The 21400-nt window shown below is 37.8% G+C and overlaps 1 protein-coding gene across 22 annotated transcripts in view; it reads left to right on the top strand.

Moving 5' to 3' along the window:
• Nucleotides 1-20947, top strand: part of LOC124882776 (neuronal cell adhesion molecule-like) — a 114784-nt gene extending 93837 nt beyond the window's left edge. For 8 of the 22 annotated variants that reach the window (XM_047389348.1, XM_047389356.1, XM_047389330.1 and 5 more), the window contains 12 exons: nt 1348-1545; nt 2253-2323; nt 2514-2739; nt 2877-2992; nt 6487-6691; nt 7376-7498; nt 7886-8062; nt 12128-12247; nt 14735-14893; nt 16723-16854; nt 17122-17200; nt 20415-20947. In XM_047389348.1, coding sequence (XP_047245304.1) covers nt 1348-1545; nt 2253-2323; nt 2514-2739; nt 2877-2992; nt 6487-6691; nt 7376-7498; nt 7886-8062; nt 12128-12247; nt 14735-14893; nt 16723-16854; nt 17122-17200; nt 20415-20661 — 1853 coding nt within the window. In that variant the 3' untranslated portion in view covers nt 20662-20947. Of the gene's footprint in view, nt 1-1347; nt 1546-2252; nt 2324-2513; nt 2740-2876; nt 2993-6486; nt 6692-7375; nt 7499-7885; nt 8063-12127; nt 12248-14734; nt 14894-16722; nt 16855-17121; nt 17201-17349; nt 19447-20414 lie in introns of those variants that run through there. The other 14 variants (XM_047389434.1, XM_047389443.1, XM_047389452.1 and 11 more) reach the window with 7 other exon arrangements.
• The last annotated feature ends 453 nt before the right edge of the window (nt 20948-21400 follow it).

The raw sequence follows: 21400 nt of genomic DNA, 5'->3' as shown, positions 1-21400 counted from the left end.
TCGCAATACGTGTCTATCATGATAGTGGTTTGATTATCAAACAATTGTGTTTTCCCTTGTTGAATCTATCTGGACGTGAAACTGCCTAATTTATCCTGATTATAAGTTTACTTAACCTGCAATTTTGATATACGCAAGTTGATACACATGGGTTTAATTGACTCCAAAAGGTAACCATAGTAACCTGTGATCTGTTTGCTTGTAACTACTGTGTGTGTATCAAAAATCTGAGATTTTCTGGGCCCATTACAACCCTGTGTCTTTCATCCTGCGAGAATCAGAGCCATGAGGGAAGCAAGGTAGTTGAACTTTTAATAACAGGAAAACAAAAAAAGATACCCTTGGAATTTAAAATCAGCAGTGTTTCAACTCCAATTAAGAAGTGGAGAGTGAGGGATTCTGTTTAAAACAATTATGGTCAGGCTTACCAAAATGAAGTTCTAGCAGTCACAGCCACGCACCCTCCTACATAATCCTGAGGCCACAGCAACAGTTTTTCTCTTTAAAGTATCAGAGCGGTGCCTCGTCCCGCTCGGGATGCTATATTTTGCCATGCCTTTGGAAAGCTCAACGTTCCGGGAGCACAGGTACCTTTTTTTTTACGTAAACACCAGTAGACTCAGACGGTTAACAAACAAGGACTTTCTCTCAGGGTCTGGAGTTGCTGCAGACTTTCAGAACTTCACACACTTCTCCTTATAAACTCCCCAAACGGAGTACAGACTGAGAGCCCATTTTATTTTACTAACGGTTCCCCCTCAGTGTTCTGCGCTCGTGTTGCTTCACTGTAAGGGCTGCTTGTAGACAAAAAGCTCGTTTCATGTTATTGTAGGGACGTACAGCAAATAAAGCTGCAAGTTGATGATTAATTTCCCCATGGCTGTATATTTTATAATCTCCTCATTACCAATTTTCCATTTCTGTTTTTCTGGAAGGAAGGTTTTCACTGATTTTTAAAATGTGTTTAGCTGATTCTCCTAAATTGTGAATTGGATTTTATCGACAAAACAGAAAAAAAATATTCAAGTTGTACCAAATAGCTATCTACTAATATTTATCCTTTCAAGTCAGTAAATAAATTCTCTTACCAAATCTATTAGTTTTTCTTAGGGAAAATTGTATACATGGGATGTTCTTTGACCTTGCCGACCTTGTGTTAAAATGCTCAGCATGTTGCAAACACTCATCTTTGATAAAAACCATACCAAAATCCACCATTTAATTGCAGACTTAGTCTGAGCTAGGTGGCTTTTGGAGTTCAAGTGGCATTATCACATTAATCCCATTATGCAAATATGTGGCCAGTCAGTGTTAAGAAGTGTAAAAAATTGTCTTTTTGCAATACAGAATTTGTAATCCAGTATGAAGACTCACTGCTTCACCCAGGTCATTGGCATGACCTTGCACGGGTTCCTGGGACCAAGACAACTGCTCATCTCAAACTTTCACCATATGTCCACTACACCTTCAGAGTGTTGGCCCGTAATGCTGTGGGCCTGAGCATGCCAAGCAGCCCATCTCGAATGTATAAAACTGATCCTGCAGGTATAGAGGCAGCTGGTCTCATTCAAATATTTCAAATGTTATTCCATTTTGCACCAGTACATATATAAATGGTTGACAGGTGGCACTTTTCCAGAACTGAGAAGTAACTTTCTCTGGACATAGAGGTTAATTTCCAAAACTTTCTTGGTGCTTTCTTGGATTACTTTCTGGGTTTTACCAGTGAGTTTCCTGGAACCTTTGTGGATCGTACTGTTTACTTTTCTGGATCTTGCCTGGTGCTTTCCTGAAACGCACACATTACTTTCTAGAACTTAACAAATACTTTTATGGAACTTAGATGTTAATCTAGAGAATTACCAGGTACCTTTCTGAAACTTTCCTGGAACTTGGAGGCTACTTTTATGGAACTTACTAGGTACTTTCCCAGAACAATGAACAGAACTGGAAAATACCTGGATGTTTCTTAGATAGCGACCATGAAGTTCCAAGAAAGTACCAAATAAATTCTGGGAAGTAGACCTCTAAAGTCCAAATAAGTACAAGTTGTATTATCTAATGTTACCGAATAATTTGTTAGTTTAACTAATTCATGTGAGTTCAGCTACATTTTAGTTACATTGTCTCAAAAGCCCCCAATTTTTTCACCAAGTAATATTGTAGAAAAAAAATATTGCTTAGAGATAAGAACTACAAAAAAGCCTTTTCTTTTGGAAGTTGCTGATTTTTCTTTAATGTTCTATTTTCAGCTCCTGACCAGAACCCAAAAGGTGTACGTGGATCTGGAACTGAACATAACAATCTTGTAATCACCTGGGAGGTAATAATTGTACAGTTAACCGTTCCGACTTTGATCTATTACCTATTGTGCTCTAACCATGCTGTACAATAACCAGTTTTTTGATATCATATCTTAATTAGATGTTTGTTGTATTTATTTAATAAAATAATAAATGAAATGGTTTAATACATTAAAAAAATTATAGTGTCTTAAGTATTTGTTTTTGCAGCCTCTTACAGGCCTTCAGTCTAACGGTCAAGGACTTCGTTACAAAGTGAGTTGGAGGCGGAAGAGACCGGGCAGCGACTGGACTACAGTGACCGTGGCCAATAACTCAAAGTTTATTGTGTCTGGAACACCCATCTTTAGTCCATATGAGATAAAAGTTCAGGCTGTAAACGACCACGGAGAGGGACCAGAGCCTGCTGTAGCCCTCGGCTACTCAGGAGAAGATTGTGAGTCCAACTCAACCTTTTAAGACATTTAGACTCCTAAAAAGTTGTACTGTGTTAGACCCGGGGGTGATGTATTTTACTCTGGCCTTTTCATATTAGCCTACTTTAATGTCATGTGTCTTTTTTTAACTCTACAGTGCCCGTAGCAGCTCCAACAAATGTTCAGGTTTCAGTACGAAACAGTACTTGGGTAAAGTTACACTGGGATCCTGTGCCTCTTCATTCAATACGAGGGCATATCCAGGGATACAAGGTAAAAGACTTTGACTCATATGTTGTATGGCAATCAGACTCAACCTGTGAAAAATAAATGCTAATCTTAACATGTCTGGGTGAAAGCTGGGTCTGTAATGTCTCTCCTGTTCAAACGTACAGAGTTGTCCCAGTTGATGTGTCATGGTATTCAACATTATAGCTTTAATGATATGCGTTACATTAACGCTCAGCTTGGACTCCTGCTTTACTTGCACTGCTTTACTTGCACAATGATCACCTGCACTGTTGTATTGCTCTTGCATCTTATACTGCTCTATATTTACTCTCACTCACTTAAAACTGTGCACTTATATTTATATTATATTGTAGATATGTTTGTACTGTTTAATTTGTATTGTATTGCACCGACTACGCCAAAACAAATTCCTTGTATGTCCAAAAACGTACTTGGCAATAAAGCTTTTCTGATTCTGATTCTGATTCTGATCATAAATTCAACATTTTGTTTCCAAACAATATATACAAAATATAGCTTTGTTCAGTTTTGAAGCATGAGGTCCTCTTATTAGGTTCTTGTAACACAATCAATGTCATTCAGTCTGAGGAGCGATGAGGGAAATCAATCCCACATATGTTTCAGAAATCAAGTAGGAAACGGTTTAAGAAAGCTTGGGTACAAAGTAAAAATTAGGAATTCAAACAAATAGAGCCACGTATACCAAGATGTTGGTGGTGGATTTCTGATCTCCAGTTTGTGTGAATTCTTTACATGTCAATGTGGATGTTAGCCAATTCTAAATCAAGTGGGTTTTTTTTCTTGGCTTCCAGCTGTTATTGGTCATCAATTAATATAATATAAAATGTTTTAGGATCACGGTGGTCATGATAAATTAGAAAAAAGACAAAATGATTAGGAGTTAAAGGTGTAAAACTCGTCTTAGCACTATATGTTTGCAACTAGACTGGTTAGCATTATTGTACACTCGGTTAATTTCTTGAATTGTTTTATTTGAATCTTAAAATTTTGAATCTTACACTTGTCATCTTACAACTTGAACATTTCCAACATTACCAAATCCAACCTATTCAGTCACAAAGATTGAAAGCTCGAAATGATAAAACCGAGCAACTTGGTTGTGATAGGTTTAGTCTTGTTGCTATCTGCTAAAGCCAACTTCAGGTTAGCTGACTCCTTCTTTAAAGTTGACAAAATATCCTCAAGGCAAGTAAGTAGACAACTGTGACAACGGGGCACTAAATGACCAAAACTGCAAAAGTACAAATAAAGAATGAGCAAAATAACCAGCAACTGACAAAATCCAACTCTTGTATGTAAAGGCCATAATTATTCAAACCCCTCCCAGATTTAGATTTAAAAATTTCAACCAAGAAGTTTGTTTATACAGGTCCTTCTCAAAATATTAGCATATTGTGATAAAGTTCATTATTTTCCATAATGTCATGATGAAAATGTAACATTCATATATTTTAGATTCATTGCACACTAACTGAAATATTTCAGGTCTTTTATTGTCTTAATACAGATGATTGTGGCATACAGCTCATGAAAACCCAAAATTCCTATCTCACAAAATTAGCATATTTCATCCGACCAATAAAAGAAAAGTGTTTTTAATACAAAAAACGTCAACCTTCAAATAATCATGTACAGTTATGCACTCAATACTTGGTCGGGAATCCTTTGGCAGAAATGACTGCTTCAATGCGGCGTGGCATGGAGGCAATCAGCCTGTGGCACTGCTGAGGTCTTATGGAGGCCCAGGATGCTTTGATAGCGGCCTTTAGCTCATCCAGAGTGTTGGGTCTTGAGTCTCTCAACGTTCTCTTCACAATATCCCACAGATTCTCTATGGGGTTCAGGTCAGGAGAGTTGGCAGGCCAATTGAGCACAGTGATACCATGGTCAGTAAACCATTTACCAGTGGTTTTGGCACTGTGAGCAGGTGCCAGGTCGTGCTGAAAAATGAAATCTTCATCTCCATAAAGCTTTTCAGCAGATGGAAGCATGAAGTGCTCCAAAATCTCCTGATAGCTAGCTGCATTGACCCTGCCCTTGATAAAACACAGTGGACCAACACCAGCAGCTGACACGGCACCCCAGACCATCACTGACTGTGGATACTTGACACTGGACTTCTGGCATTTTGGCATTTCCTTCTCCCCAGTCTTCCTCCAGACTCTGGCACCTTGATTTCCGAATGACATGCAGAATTTGCTTTCATCTGAAAAAAGTTATTTGGACCACTGAGCAACAGTCCAGTGCTGCTTCTCTGTAGCCCAGGTCTGGGGAACGCGGCACCTGTAGCCCATTTCCTGCACACGCCTGTGCACGGTGGCTCTGGATGTTTCTACTCCAGACTCAGCCCACTGCTTCTGCAGGTCCCCCAAGGTCTGGAATCGGCCCTTCTCCACAATCTTCCTCAGGGTGTTTATAGTTTATAGTTAACTCGTTGATTCAGATGATTAGGTTCATAGCTCGTTTAGAGACCCTTTTAATGATATGCTAATTTTGTGAGATAGGAATTTTGGGTTTTCATGAGCTGTATGCCAAAATCATCTGTATTAAGACAATAAAAGACCTGAAATATTTCAGTTAGTGTGCAATGAATCTAAAATATATGAATGTTAAATTTTCATCATGACATTATGGAAAATAATGAACTTTATCACAATATGCTAATTTTTTGAGAAGGACCTGTAATAGGAAATGAGAGGCATATCTATAAAGATAATAAAGCAATGTAAAAGGAGCATCAGTTTTCAAATATATGTTTTCATTTAAAGTTTATTAAAAAGGTATGTTGAAAATGATTTACACCCTTCTCAGTAATAAGTGGAAACATGTTTATTGCCATTGGAGCAATTAAATCCCTCTTATAATTGCTGAGCTGCATTTTGAATGTTTCCACTGGTATTTAAATTATTTAACTTTGGTCTTGAGCTCCAGGTATTTGAGGTTGGAAGGCTTCCTTGTCATCACCCTGATCTTTAACTCCACCACAGAATCTCTGTCAGATTCAAGTCAGGACTCTGGCGGTGTCACTCTAAAATGTTGGTATTATCTAAAGTCAATTGAAACAATAAAATTATTACTTTAAACCTAAATCTGCCAGGGGTATGAATAACTTTGGATTGAAATATTGCAGCCAGAAAGAACTGTTGACTTGCCTCTATAGAAAATACAGTTTTCTTTTAATTAGCTTCTTAGACCGTTTTTACTTCCTCTGACTTAATCTCACCCCACTAATACCTAAAACAGACAACTTTAAATCTTCTTCCCACAGTAACAGCCAGTCCTCATACATGCATGTACCTCAACTTTATTATAGAGTTGTCCATCTATCCATCCATTGTCTACACCTGATCATCATTTTGAAAAACAAGTTTATTTAAAGTAGAACATTTTATTTCCTGTATTTTTTGAACAAAGCTTTCTCCTGTGCTTGCTTATCAACATGTATGCTCAAATGACAGAGATTAAGCTTGTGGGTATGACACTATTTGTTGCAGGTTTATTACTGGAGAAAGCACAGCCTTCATAAACACAACCCTGATCACACTGAGAAGCGCATCCTCACCTTTAGTGGGAACCACAGCCACGGCATGCTGCCTGGTTTACACCCTTTCAGCCAGTATTTATTTAATGTAAGGGTCTTTAATAAGAAAGGGGATGGTCCCCCAAGTACAATGCAGCAGTTTGAGACAAATGAGGGAGGTAAGAAAATCTGACTTTAACAATCTAATTAGATTACATTTAAGAATCTTTTGTTTTTTCTATGAAAAAAGCTTTAGTACATGATTATGCACGTTTTCCCTCCTAAATTTAAAGGAACAGAAAGAAGGGTTTGGAAATTGCATCCAGATAAGAGAGAGAAATACATTATATTGCCAAAGGTATTTGTCTGTCACTTTTATATGTACATTAACTTTGATGGCATCCTATTCTTAATCTATAAGGTCCAATTTCTTGATGGACCTACCGTTGCCAGCAATAGCAACTTTAACTATTCTGTAAACATCTTCCACAAGGTTTAGGAGTGTGTTCATAGTTAGATAAGAAAACCAGAATGGCAGCCTCTGCTCTAGTTCTTTCCCAAGGTGTTCGAGAATGTTGAGGTCAGAACTCTGTGCAGGCCAGTCAAGTTTCTCCACAACAAATTTTATATACCTTCAGCTATGGAAGTGGTTGGAACACCAGAACTTACTTGATTTGGTGGTGTGACCCAATACCTTTGGCAATATGTTGTAAATATTTATATTTGTATTAACCTTTGACAGACTGCATGGAATAAACCGTGCATCATCATATTGCTTCTTTCTCATCGCTCTTCTTTCTTATATTATTCAGCTTTCCTTTCACTGAATTGTGTTCATACTCATTGTTCTTGTTTTTCTGCAGAGCCTGGCCCTCCCGCCTCGCTGTTTGTCACAAACCCCAGTCTAGATTCTTTAACCCTCGAATGGAGTCCTCCTCGTGAACATAATGGGCACATCACCGGCTACAACCTCAAATATCAGCCAGGTGAGAGTTTTTTTTTTTGAAAGACAGGTAGTGAGATTGTAAATCTATGTCATGTGAGCGTCATCCTTTGTCATCTAGTGTGTAGCCTCGTAAGTCATTCTTTTTCATGACTTTAGCAGTCATATAGGAAAAGTTTAGAGTAGCTTAACTGCATTTTAAATGTTCTTACAATTATAATAACATAAGTTAACAAATCCATTCTGGTCACTCCCAACTTCTGTTTCTGAACCCTACTCCTCTGTTATCCAAATCTTTCAATTTTCACCCTTTTCATTATTGACACTCCATCTGCAACCCCTCATCCTCCTCTTACCGCTACACAACATCCTGCTTCCCATCTTCCTTCTCTATTCCATCGTTGTCGTCATCCGTCCCTCACCCCTGTAGTCAATAACTCCAATGAACTGGGCCCAGAAGAGGAGCTGGCCCTGGCTGCCAATGAGACCTCAGTCACTTTGCAAAACCTCAAGTACAGCCCACGCTACAAGTTTTATTTGAATGCGAGAACAAGCGCTGGAGCGGGCCCAGCCATTTCTCAGGAAGTTGTCATCATGCTGGATGAAGGTAAGTTATCAAAGGCAGACAAGTGCAAAACAATGAGCATGTGGGAGAATGTTTAAGATGATTAATAGCTAACATTTCTAAATTGTTCTCGGAAGACTATTAAAAGACACATACAAAACATTCAAAGTACCGCCAATTTACAATAAAACACTATGACTTTTAAAATTGACATAATAGAAACCTGTAGGTACATTTGCTATGTAAATGTCTTTATTTAGGATAAATACATCTAGAAATTGCATGGTAGTGTTTTGAAATCTGCAGCAGTTTTGATCTGCAGCATGCAATCTAAACAAACAACAACCTGGGCCACAGGCTGCATGTAACCAATGTGCTAACACCCACAAACGTCAGACCTTTGTTTTTAAGTCTTAAGAGTGTCACCATAGCAACAGCGATTAGTTTAGCAGGGAATTGTTAATAACTGGGAGGCTACACTCTGAAGCACAAACAAATTAGATTATAATTTATGAAATGAACATCATGCCTTATTGAAACTAGTGACTGAAACAAACACATTAGCAAAATGTTTATAAAAGTCTTCAATCATGCAGTTTAGTCACAATCTGCTTTTGACATCTAAACTTTATTTAGTGCACAATCTATGCACCTCTACCTGTTTTTTTCATTATTGCTTTTATATTGAAGCCAATTTCCTCTGCAATGTAGACTTTTTGTTTTAGATATTTTTTCAGCACTAGTGGCCTTTATTTATTTTTTTTGACACTAGACAGACAGGAAAGAGGGATTGAGAGAGGGGGAGACATTCGGCAAATGTCGCTGAGTCCGGGACTTGAACCTGGGACAGCTGCTTCGAGGACTGCAGCCTCTGCATATGGTCGCGCGCTTAACCCCTACACCATCAGCGCCGCGCCAATGTAGACTTTTGGGTTAAAATGAAGAATGTTTATGGTGAAGGAGGCTTTGATCTATTGTTGACTTTTTGTATGACAGCAAAGGTTACTCTAATCAGGTAAAAATCAGTTGGCAAGACAGCAATATGGAGCAAAAGAATGTCTTTCAGCTTCAGAAATACGAAAGTGTTTTACTTTTATTCTGAAAATCTTGAACTGCTTGGCTAAAAGAAAAGTAGTTTAAAACATCTAATTTACAGTTGTGGTCAGAATTTACATGTTCATTTTAGGCTTTTAATGGCTTATTTTAAATGTTATTTTTATATGATTACAGTGATTGTATAACATAAGTCTAATATTAAACTATCACATGTTCTATTATTGGCCGTAACTTAATTAGGTTAGCAAGTTTAAATTTGCTGTCATTACACATATAGGTTTAAATAGTAATCGTGGTTGGTTGCAGTTGCAGTTCTTTCCAAACATAAGATGGATTTGTTTGGCAGCAGTCATTTGACCTATTGAAGCTCAATACAACTGGACAAATACTTCTCCACATGGGCAAGCTAAATGACTTCTGTGGGAAGCTTTTATGGTCATATGAGAGCGTTTTTATACAATGACGTAATACATGTTTGGAAGCAGTAAGACAATGCTTTCAAACCGAAGAAATTTGAACCAACTGTAAAGCATGGTAGTGGCAGCATCATTCAGTCAGGTGCTGGTACAATGTGCCAAGGGGAAGGAATAATAAAGAATGACGGCTACAATCTAAATTCTTTAAATTAAATGGTTGAAACTTTGATACAACTTGGTGTTTTAACAGGGTGATGATCCCAAACACTCATTTAAACTGATTTTGGAACAGAAAAAGCTATCTTACTTTAAGTTTCTGATATTAGCTTTCCTAAGGCCTGACATCAGCCTTACTAAAAACTTGTGAACTTCTGAAAAGTCATGTATGTGCTCAGAAACATGGATGTAAACATTTAATCACATCTGTACAAACATTTTAAATGGGTGGCTTTTTTACCTGAAGATTTATAGTGTGTGACATCAGTGTAAAAATATTACCTCAATTGATCAAACAAGTGATTGAAGCCTTTGCAACCTTTTATCACATCACATTGTTGTTCAAAGAAAAGTAGTAAGATAGTAAGATTTGTGCATTGCACCATTAGCACAACTTTCTATCCATGTTTTATTAGATTCTGTTTCTCATTTACCTAATATGACTCATGTTGATGCCCTTGCATTGAAAACATGTCTCTGATGCAAAAGTGACAAAGGCTGAGGGATAAATGGTGAGCTTTCTGTAGCTCACCTTTTGTTTTTCTATGTCTGTTTCTTTCTTTTAGCAGCAAATGTTGATAGATTTGAGTGCATCTAGGTGGTTTTCTACAATAAATCTAAAATTATATGTGGAGAACCCACTGCAAGCATGCTCATCTCTGAGGGTGTTCTTCTCTCTCTTCTCTCTGTCTTTCACCGACCTAAATGTTTGAGTTCAAAGCCACATAGATGAAGATGCTATTTGACATGTGCCTTTTTAATTCTGCATGATAAAACAAGATAAGAATTCATTAAAGTGCTGCTTTTCTTCTCTGTTGTTCTTGACAATTTTGACCCTCTGTTACCTCTTGCACAATGGATGCTGGTTGTGCTCCTTGCTGCATGCTCGAGGCTTTTCCTTGCATGCTAATCAACTCTGTGCTTTGTGTATAATGGTTCTGTGTCTGTTGTGCTCCCCCTTGTGGAAGTTGTGTGTGTTTTTGTGTCTTTTGCATATGTGTGTCTATGTTTGGGTGTGGTGCCATATTTTATCATTATGGTGTTGTTTAGCACCCAAACCTCTCATCCTGTTGCATGGTCTCCTTCGCACCGTCCAATCAACTAGGGTACAGACTATGCTGAGATCTTACTAAACTTCATGTCTGATCAGTTTATTATGAGCTTGATTGTGAAATTTGTTTTTCATGGAATATATTTCCCATCCAGTGCTGTTGCGCACTTTTGCGTGTGTCAAGGCAGGCATGTCACAGAACTACAAGTGCTTCTTAATAAATTAGAAAACCATCACCAAGCTAATCTATTTCAGTCATTGATTTCAAAAGGTGAAACTCATATATTCAAATGAAACCAGACATTTACATGCTTCGTACAAAAAGAAACATGCTTTTTCTTCTTAATATTTGCATTAAATCAAACTAAACTTAAGGGTCAGTTAGAATTGCCTAAATTATTTAGATTTGCAAAATGCAGGAAAAATGAGAGAAATAATTTTTTTAAAGATGTTTTTTGTAATTCTGAAGTTTATATCACTGGGGTTTTGGTCCATTACTTCTGACAGAACTGGTGTAACTGAATCAGGTTTGTAGGCTGCCTCGCTTGGACACACCATTTTGGATCCACCCAAAAATCTTCTTTTGGGATTAAGATCAGGGCCAGATGAGCGCCACTGCAGAACATTGACTAAGTTATCTTCAAGCCACTTTGCATCTAATTTGGTAGTATGCTTAGGGTCATCATTCATTTGGAAGACCAATTTGTGTACATTGTTTAACTTTATGGCTGATGGCTTTACAAAATACTGTATGATGCTTAAAAATGTCCACATAATATTCTCTCCTCATGATTGCATAAACTGTATTTTGTAAAGTGGACCAGTCTTTTCTGCAGCAAAGCACTCCACAATGACGCTGCCTGTCTCACACTTAACAGTTAGAATGTTGTTCTCAATCCTTCATACTTTACCCTTCTCCTCCAAACACTTAAATCACAGTTTAATTACCACAGGACATTTCTCCAAAAATAAAGGTCTTTGTCAGGGGGGCCTGATCACAGTCTTCTGAAGAGTTAGCAGTCTCCTTCATGATTGTGTACACAACATGTCTGTTTAAAAAAATCCTTTTTTATTGGTCTTATGAAATATTCTTATTTTCAGCGAAACATGATTTGATGTTTTCATAAGCTCTAAGCCATAATCATCAAAGTTAACAGAAATAAACACTTGAATTAGATCACTCTAGGTTTAGTGAATGTATGTAATAAATAATTTTCATTTATTACATAGAAATAAATGTTTTGATGTCATTCTGATTTAATGAGATGCACTTGTATAATCAGGACAAAACATTTGATCGCCACTTGTTGGATTGCCCAATGCCCTACAGGCCAGTCTTGATTGTTGTCTCTTTTCTTGTATGCGCAGCCCAGCCTGCGAGTCCTTTCGCAAATGTTAGCTCCTCAGTTGAAGAAGATGGGGCCCTGATCACTTGGGAGTACTGGGGGCCAGAGAAAAATGTTTATGTTGAGTACATTGCAGACAACAGTAAGAAAAGCATCATTTATATTTCTCTCAGCTCCATGCATGGGTGGGAAGAGACTCCTACTTCATCACTGGCTTGTGCAGGTGATTATAAATACTGGCAGTCATGGTAACGCTGGGTCCTTTTAGAGCAGACCCTGATTTGATAAATGAAACTTCCTGTGATTGGATTCTTAATGGGTCAGTGCTGGTATTGGATGGAGTTCTCATTTCCATCGACAACACTGATAGAATTTATGAAGAAAACCTGACAAAAAGCAGCTCCCTCTGTCTTTTGTATGCCCACTGAAGTTTCCAAAAGTACTTGTGGTTGCTTTTTTTCCACCTGCAGTGAGGTTAAAAGCAGTGTGGTATGACTCTCTCACACCTACTGTTTCATGCATTCAATTAGGAAATGTCATTATTTTAGTTCCAACTAATTGGAAATGTAATCCAGTGATCATCAGTCATGACACATTTCATGTTTAGCTCATTCCCATGTGTGCCTCTTTGGTGGCCCTGACAGCCCAAATGCAGATAAACAGATAAACCAGTGCAACAGCTTTGAAAGCATTCAGACAAGCCAAATGGAGATTTCTATCTCAGGGACAGCTTAGCTCTGACATAAGTGCTCCAAGTGACAGAGAAATAGGTGGTTTATTTCTTTATCTGAAGGTCTGGACATTCATTGTTTTCTCTAGCGGGTGCTTATCTGTGTCAGATCATACGATTAGGTTTTTTGTGAGTAGGAGTGCAGAAGACCTCGTTTTTTGGTTGGAACAAATTGGTAAAAAACAACTGAAAAAAAACCAAACCCCTCTTTGAACCTCAAGGTACTTTTGTACCATACAAATAGACTGCCTTTCAAAATGCATGAATACCTCTTGAACCTTCTCACATTTTGTCATAATACGTGTTAAGCGGAAGGAAAAAGATAAATCATTTGCCACATGTTGGTGTTTTCTTTTTTTTTTTAACAAATCTGAAAGTATGGCTTGCATTTTTATTCAGCCCCCTCAATTATTGTGGCTACAAATATGTTGTGGTATGTCTCTACCATCGTTGTACATCTAAAGATTGAAAGATTTGCCCATTTCTTTTTACAAAATAGCTCAAGGTCAGTCAGATATGCAGAGAACAGCACTTTTCAAGTCTTGCTATGATTTCATTGAGTGGATTGATTGGATTGAATATGCTTTGATGTAAATCATTTCATTGTAGCTCTGGCTATATGATCAGGGTTGCTGTACCACCCCAGTTGAATGTCTTTTGTAGCCTCTAACAGGTTTTCTATCAGACTTGCCCTGTATTTAACTTCATCCAATCTACTCCTACATGTCCCTTTCAGGGCCTGCTGAAGAAAAGCAGCCCCACAGCATGATGCTATCACCACTATATTTAGGGTGATGTGCAGTATTTTTGGCCACACATGCCATTTGGCATGTAGGTCAGAAAGTAAAATTTTCGTTTCATCTGAACAGCACACCTTCTTCCACGTGTTTGCTTTGTCCCTGATGTGGTTTTTGGCAGCCTTCAAAGACTTCCCAGGGCTTTATTGACAGATTTGTGGAAGCAATTTATCAGTACAGCACATTTACATACAACTCATTGTAGTCCCAAAGCACCATACGTTTCGTAAAAGAGTCTAATAGTTGTCCTGTTGACTGATTCTCCCAGCTGGACCGTGGAGGTTCTGAGGGCAGTTTATTGCGTTTGATTTTATTTAAGGGTATCAAAGTAAAGGAGGCTGAATCAATGCCCACCACACTTTTTAATTTGTGAAGAAAACAAAAAAAAACTTATAATTTTTCTTTCACTTTACAAATATGCACTACTTTTTGTTGGTCTAATGTATAAAATCCCATTAAAATACATCAAAGATTCTGGTTGTAAGCTGGCAAAATGTGGAAAAGGTCAAGGGTTCTTTTGTTGCTACATTTTGTGACTATTTGGTTTGATTCATTAGTGTTAAGTCCTGAAGGGATTTGTAAAGTTTTGACCTAAGTTTGGAGCAGAATGACAAGCCAAAATAGTGTTTTGTGACAATTTATCATAAACGACAGCACATGAAAACTAGTTACTGTACAACGTGTTTGAATATTTTCTATGTGGTAGACATCTCTCTTGCTTTTTCCTACCTAGATTATCTTTCTAATTAAGAATGTGTTCTTAGCAACAAGCAGCTGTTCTAAACTAAGCTGGCTTCCTTCCAGGTATTTTTAGGCTGCACTAATTTTTCAGTTTTTTTCAATCTTCATGGGCTTATTGAAGTTGCACTGCATTGAGCTTTAAGGGCCACCACAATCATTTATTCAAAGCCCTAACTGTTTTTTTTTTTTTTTTGTTCTACCCCATAAATAGTCACAATTGCCTGCAGAATAATGCCATATCAATAGCATTTTATTTTTAAATCAGCCAAGTAGCTCCCATCGTGTCATAATTTCCATGGTCCATTTAGAGCACTGTACACTCCCTCAAATGTACCTCTCTCCGTCGACGTCCCTCCTGCAGGTGAAGGTGAAGAGCAGTGGCAGAAAGAGCTTGTGAACGGCTCTCAGAACGTTAAGCTCAAGGGCCTAAAGGTGGGCCTCTCCTATAGGGTGCGTGTGGTGGCTAAGGGTCACCATGAGCAGCCACTCCACTCTGAGGAGCTGTTTGTCACGGTCCCAGGTGAGGCGCTTCCTGGGGCATAGCCTCCACCTTGACCTGGTCCGATTCAGGTCTCACACTGTTACTTGTGTAGAATTTCAAAAATGTTGTACCATTGTTTCATTTTGCATAAATTTTGGGTTTGAAATTATATTTTGCTGTTAGGGGTGTAACGAGTTCTCGCGATATAAAAATGCCACCATGTTTCTCGTAAAGGTGAAGTCTTTTCGCATACTCTTCCTCTGGTGAAGTAAATGTAAGCTGTTTTTTTCAAACCTCAGACATGAAGGTTGCTGCTTTAAGCTTGAAACTATCTACAGTTGAGCCCGAAATGTTTCATACTCCTGGCAGATTTAGATGTGGGTGATATTTATTTTTTATTTTACCAAACTTTTTTTTCTGACTAGAAGTAATATTAACATTTTGGAGTCCCAACTTCAATATAATAAAGAATCTGTATAGGGAGCTCATCACAAAGTAAAAAAATCAAAATACCAGTGTAAACATGCAAACACCTTTCAGTAGGAAGGATTGTATTGCTTTGACACCATAAATATTATTTCCATTAGTTATTAAGAAGGGTGTACATCATTTTCGAAATGCCAGTTTTGTTCAAATGTAAATAAATATTAACCCTTGTACATCGTCTTGCTATCCTTTGGGAGATGCCTGCCTAATTTCCTATCAGATACAAACTCTTTGGTGGGGAGAGAGTAACTTTAAATCTAAATCTGCCAGATTGATAAAACAAATTGACACTTGTTTTGCAATAAGAGAGGAAGTATGTCTTGAGTTGCTCTGTACAAAAATCAGTAAAGAGTATCAAAGAAGGCTTCACTACTGGCTTTATCTGACAGCCTTTTTTTGTAGCTGGTAGACAAAAGAAACAGTGATAGCGGGACTAAAAGGGTAGCTGCAAATATTTTTCAAACACTGAGAAAACAGTGACTGGCTAACTATTAGCCACTAGCAATGCTAAAGTCAGTATCAGCTTGTGAGCTTACTATCAGCACAAAGCAAAGGGTCTATTTCACTTTTTTGATGAGTCCGTATTTCAAAATGTTCAGATGAATCTTGACTTTTACACTGAACAGGGATCCTTTGTGATCTATGAAATTTTTGTTCTTTTGTATAAAAATAGTGTCCAGGGTGTACCCTGCCTCTCGCCCATAGACTGCTGGAGATAGGCACCAGCTCCCCCGTGACCCACTATGGAATAAGCGGTAGAAAATGACTGACTGACTGTATAAAAATATATATTCTTAGTTTTACCAAAGATTATTGCTAATATTTCTTCTTGTTCTCATGAAACCAGTATCGTGTATCGTCTTATCTCGTGAGCTCAATGTATCGTTACACCCCTAGTTGCTGTAGCTCATTACAGTATAACAGGCTTGTAGAGACACAAAGTATAGCAGTTTGCATGAGTGTTTGGTTTTAAGTTTTGCACATTGTATGTCCGTCTCATTCTGTAGATATGCAGATAAGAAAAAAACAATATTCTGATATAGAGGTTTATTGTATAGAGTAATAATATCCAACCTAATGTCACACAGAACAAACTTGTGTCTTGCTCGGTGTGTGTATATATGTCATTGTACCTAAAATTATTTCATCTTATTCTTAAATTAATCCAGACGATTTCCTGCTCATCTAATCTAACATTATAATTTTATCAGTAAAAATCGTGATCATGGTTCACAACTGAAACGACTAACGGCTATAGCACCTGCCAAAGCAATGTATGACCATTTCAGCACATCATCAGGGGGAGATTTTCCTCATCACCGAGAAAGAGTGTCGAAATATTGCTTTTACCATTATGACATTATCTTTCCATCTCTGGCCAGCTGTGACGAGCAGACAGGTAGACATCGCCACTCAGGGATGGTTCATTGGCCTCATGTGCGCCATCGCCCTGCTCATCCTGATCCTTCTCATTATCTGCTTCATTCAGAGGAATAAAGGAGGGAAATACCCTGGTGAGTCATAGCACAAACAACAAACCCAATGTGCAAACCCAGTGTGTGACATATTTCTACTACTGCGGGCATATTGGTTGGTGTATATTTTGTTGATTCCCTTTCTATTAGCAAGATTTAAAACTTCTATATAGAGCAAATATTTCATATTGGCACATTTTTTTTTATCTTGCAAGAAGCATTTGGCTAAAGAACCTACCAAAAAAATATATGCTTCATTTTAAATATTGGGAAAGTCAGTCTAAATCACTTCGTTTATCTCACCAGTCAAAGAGAAGGAGGATGCACACACAGACCCGGAGTTCCAGCCAATGAAAGACGACGACTGTACTTTTGTGGAATACAGGTGAGAGAATGCGGTCCTGCCACTGGATCGCCCCCAGAGTCCATTTCTATCCATCAGCCCCCTCGCCTTGTGCCCACCTTTGTCCCAGATGTGCTCTGTCTGGGCTGGGCTGGAGCTCTTTACTTCCTTCCTTTTCTCTACCATTACAGCTGACATTAAACCATCCAAAACCACCAATATCAATCACAGCATCAAGAGGAATGCAAGCAATTGAGCTTATGCCAAGATAAAGCACAAGGTGTTTTTTTTCTCTATGGGTTTGGGACGTCTTGGAGGCTACTCGTGTTGGACTGGTGTGTCTGTTGGACATCACATTGTGGTGCCACTTAAGGACCAGGAATCTTCAGGTTTAATGGATTTTGAATTGTATTGTTATAAAGGCTTAGAATTGACTGGTTTAAAAGGTGAATAGTAAAAACAGACATTCACTCTCATCTCAACTAATAAGCTATTCACAAGCATTGTGCATACAGTAAGTATAGTGTTAACTTAACCTAACCTCTGGCAGTTTTTCAGCTATGCTTGTTAAGATCCTCCTTCTGGGCTGCTTCTCCAATAGCATGCTGAATAAAAAGACAAAAAAGAAGCACTTTAAATCTGTACATCTAACGTTTTTGAATATTGTTTTTTTAAAGGTCGATTTATAAGAAAGTCTTGATTTTATATTTTGTATTATATTCCTTTTTTGTATGTAGATATAAATATGTTCTATGGCTTTTATGCATGGGTACATAACATTTTGCTCCAGGGAATAATGTGTTGAATGGAATTATTGTTTAAATATAGATATAATAGATATATATTATATAGATGCATATGGATCTGATGTGGAATTTAAAGCATGACTGAAGACTGAGAAAGCTGGTTATTTGTGCTATTGACCGATTGATGGCCATTTTTATTGTTTGGATAATTTTTTAAGCCTAAAATTCTCCACATTTCTTATGTTTATAAATTCCATAAAAAGATCAAAACCAGCAGTACTGGAGGCAATATTTAAGTTTAGCCCAATATTATTTATTGTTTTTGTTCTATCTTGATGAAGACGTTTTTAGTTATCGAAACAACTCATGACAATGTTATTCTACTTCAAAAGGACAGACATCTTCTTAAACTAGTTGGAAAAAGCTCGTATATTAAATTTTGAGGATATAATGTTTTATGTGCTCAATTTATTTTTGTTAATATTATGATTAGACACTTATATCAGATTACCTTGACAATGGGGATCATAATTAGAAAAAAGAGGCATATTATACAGCTTAGGGCTGTATAATATGCATACATGATCATTTTCACTAGTTTTCCTATTCAGTTGTGCTTAGGCTTGTAGCTTACAATGCTTATATTAATCTCCTTATCTGAAGTTCAGAAATAAGTAAAAATAAAAGTGTACAATCAGGAAACCGAGCAAAAGGCAGCCGAGAACACAGCTGGAAGTTGCCAGTGAGCAATGCTTCATATGGAACCAAACTCAGTCACCAGTCCCAGGATTGCCACCCGGGAAGAATGTAGAGATAGTTAAAAAGTCTTAACTTTAATGTGAGTTCACACGGCAGAGACTTGTATGTTGATTTGCCCAGTTAGGAGAGAGAAGTCAGGTGAAATGCTGTCAGATAGCAGTAGCTTAGAGACATAACACCCTAGCACCCTCCCCAGCAATTTAAAAATAATCCATTGGAGAGTCATGAATGTCTGTAATTCGAGAGTTAAATAACTGCATTCTGGTAGACAAAATGTTTAGTCCAATTCGGACCAGTACTGTTACTGTGATGTGCACTGGTTTATGTCTACAACTGTGTTGTTTGAAATATAGCAGCAGTGAATAGAATATACGGCACGCTGTTCTAGAGCGACATGGTTCCAATTACTTTTTAGCATAAAAGGGCATTTATAATTACTTATCTGCTTTAATAAAAACAGGTTGAAAGTGATTTATGTTTTATACTTTCGAGAATTTTACTAAGAAGTATGATATTCAAGCACTTAAGGTGTTTGGCTTTTTAGTTCCACCAGTACATAATGGTTTTGAACTTTTTATTGTTTAAAATGCCAACAGTCTACTGTATTTATGGAGAATGAAGAATATAACAATTGATGCTGACTAAAAGAAAGATTTATTAGACAAACCACACCACAAAGTATACAAATAACATAGTGCCTTTGTTAGAGAATTCTTTCTTTTCATCCTGTTTTATTTTATTCAGCAGGAACCTTACACTATGTCAATAAAAGGCATAACCTAACATACCTGAGCTCTTCTTGTTTGACTGTAGAACAACTTTACGTTCTGTCTAAGGCATCATTTGGTTTGTAAATAATATAAAAATATAAAAGTCTCCCAAGTGTGTGCGTGGAGTAGTGAAATAATGTCTAGGAATGACTGTGTGGGATTTCATTGAGATGTCCTCATCTGATCCCAGGGGTGTGGGTCTCAGTGAAGGTAAGAACAATAACTATCTATGTGGGGGTTGTTTGAGCTCTGTGGAAGTCACTGTGGAGAAAAGCACTTGCTATCATTAATTTTAATCTTTGCTCATAAAGCCTTGATCATGCTAACTGTAGCACATTTTCTTCATGAAAATGGCCTTACTGTGAAACTCCATAACTTTTTTATGCTTACTGATTGTGATCTCCTGTGTTAAATTCGGATAACATCGCAGCATTATGATGGCTTTATGATTGCATCTCATTGACGTTCAGCTCATGTAACCATGGAATGTTTCTTATATCCAAAGAAAACTTTCTTTGCAGATGTTTTATGCATTGTGCCAGGTTGGGGGTATTCTCATGCTTGCTTTGCAGGATGTGCGTCTGAGATCTTTGCTTTTCAAGTTTTATTCACTTCATTGCGCCGGAGCTTCTTGTTTGTCATCAAACCCTCTGTCTTGGGATGGGGAATGCTTTTGTCCCACAGCACATTCACCACCTCATGTTTGGTTCCAAGGGGAATTTAGACAGAGTATGATGGCTCGAGCTTTATTCCCTGTGCCTGATGGAAACCAATCAATCATATCTTCTGTTTTTTTAGACATGGAGCAAATCAAATTTAAATGTCATTCCAATTTGCTGCTTTTTTTTTTTTACTTATTAAATTTTCAGTCTGAGGTATAATTGATTGTTCCATGCTCCATCTAAAAAAAGTAATCACTAATCTTCTTACATCTGCCACCTCATCTCACCTGTAACATCTGCGTGTTATTTTCTCCTTCAGTGACAATGAGGACCATAAACCACTAAAAGGGAGCCGGACGCCGTCTAACGGGACGGTTAAGAGAGATGACAGTGATGACAGTTTAGTTGACTACGGGGAAGGAGGAGATGGGCAGTTCAACGAGGACGGCTCCTTCATTGGCCAATATAGTGGAAAGAGTTCCAGCAGGGACATTGCTGAGGCCCATGAGAGCTCAGGGGCCCCATCTCCGATTAACGCCATGAACTCTTTGAACTCTTTTGTGTAGGTGGTCAGTCCTAACAGACCAGTATGGTGTAATCGCTGCATCCCTGCAATGGCAACATCTCCTTTTAGCAGGGGGGAGAGAAGAGGGGGTCTCGCAACGCTGCATGGCTTTATAATTACGCATTTCAGAGACATCCACATATGGCACAAGAAACATAGAAAGACTGATGATGCTTTCACTTGGAAATCTTCATGAAGAAGTTGGACTTAATAGCTGAATAGAATGATATTGATTTGAGTGTACCGTACATGTTTTTACATTAAGACATATATTATTAATACTTTGACATTAACTCATGTTGCATCTTTTAAAAAGCCTCACAGGAACAGTGCAGTGCTTTCCTGAAATACATATTTTATGTTGGTTATATTTTTGCTACTCTAAAACAGTGTTCTAGCTAACATGTATATATCCAACAGAGAACAGGAAATTGTCATTATGTAATGCACTGATATAATGAATGTGCTATATTAATCCAGTTTCTAAAGGCATTTACAAACCAACTGGCAGGATCATGTACACCTGCTAGCCTATATTACTGTTATGGCTTGCGAGATATAGGACCCCAGAATGCAGACTAGAAAGCAGCTTGTCGGTAAGTAAAAATGTAATTAACAAAAATTTACTCTGAGAAGAGGCAGGAACAAAACAACGAACGGGCAGGCAGAACAGGCAAAAAACAGACTTGGCCAGGCTGGCGAGACTACAGGACAAGGGCATTATCTGAATAATGTTTCCG

The sequence above is a fragment of the Girardinichthys multiradiatus genome, chromosome 2 (genome assembly GCF_021462225.1).
Source record: "Girardinichthys multiradiatus isolate DD_20200921_A chromosome 2, DD_fGirMul_XY1, whole genome shotgun sequence".
NCBI classification, from domain to species: Eukaryota; Metazoa; Chordata; class Actinopteri; order Cyprinodontiformes; family Goodeidae; genus Girardinichthys; species Girardinichthys multiradiatus.
Note: the sequence above shows the minus strand (reverse complement) of the source record. Positions and strands in the feature narration are given on the sequence as shown.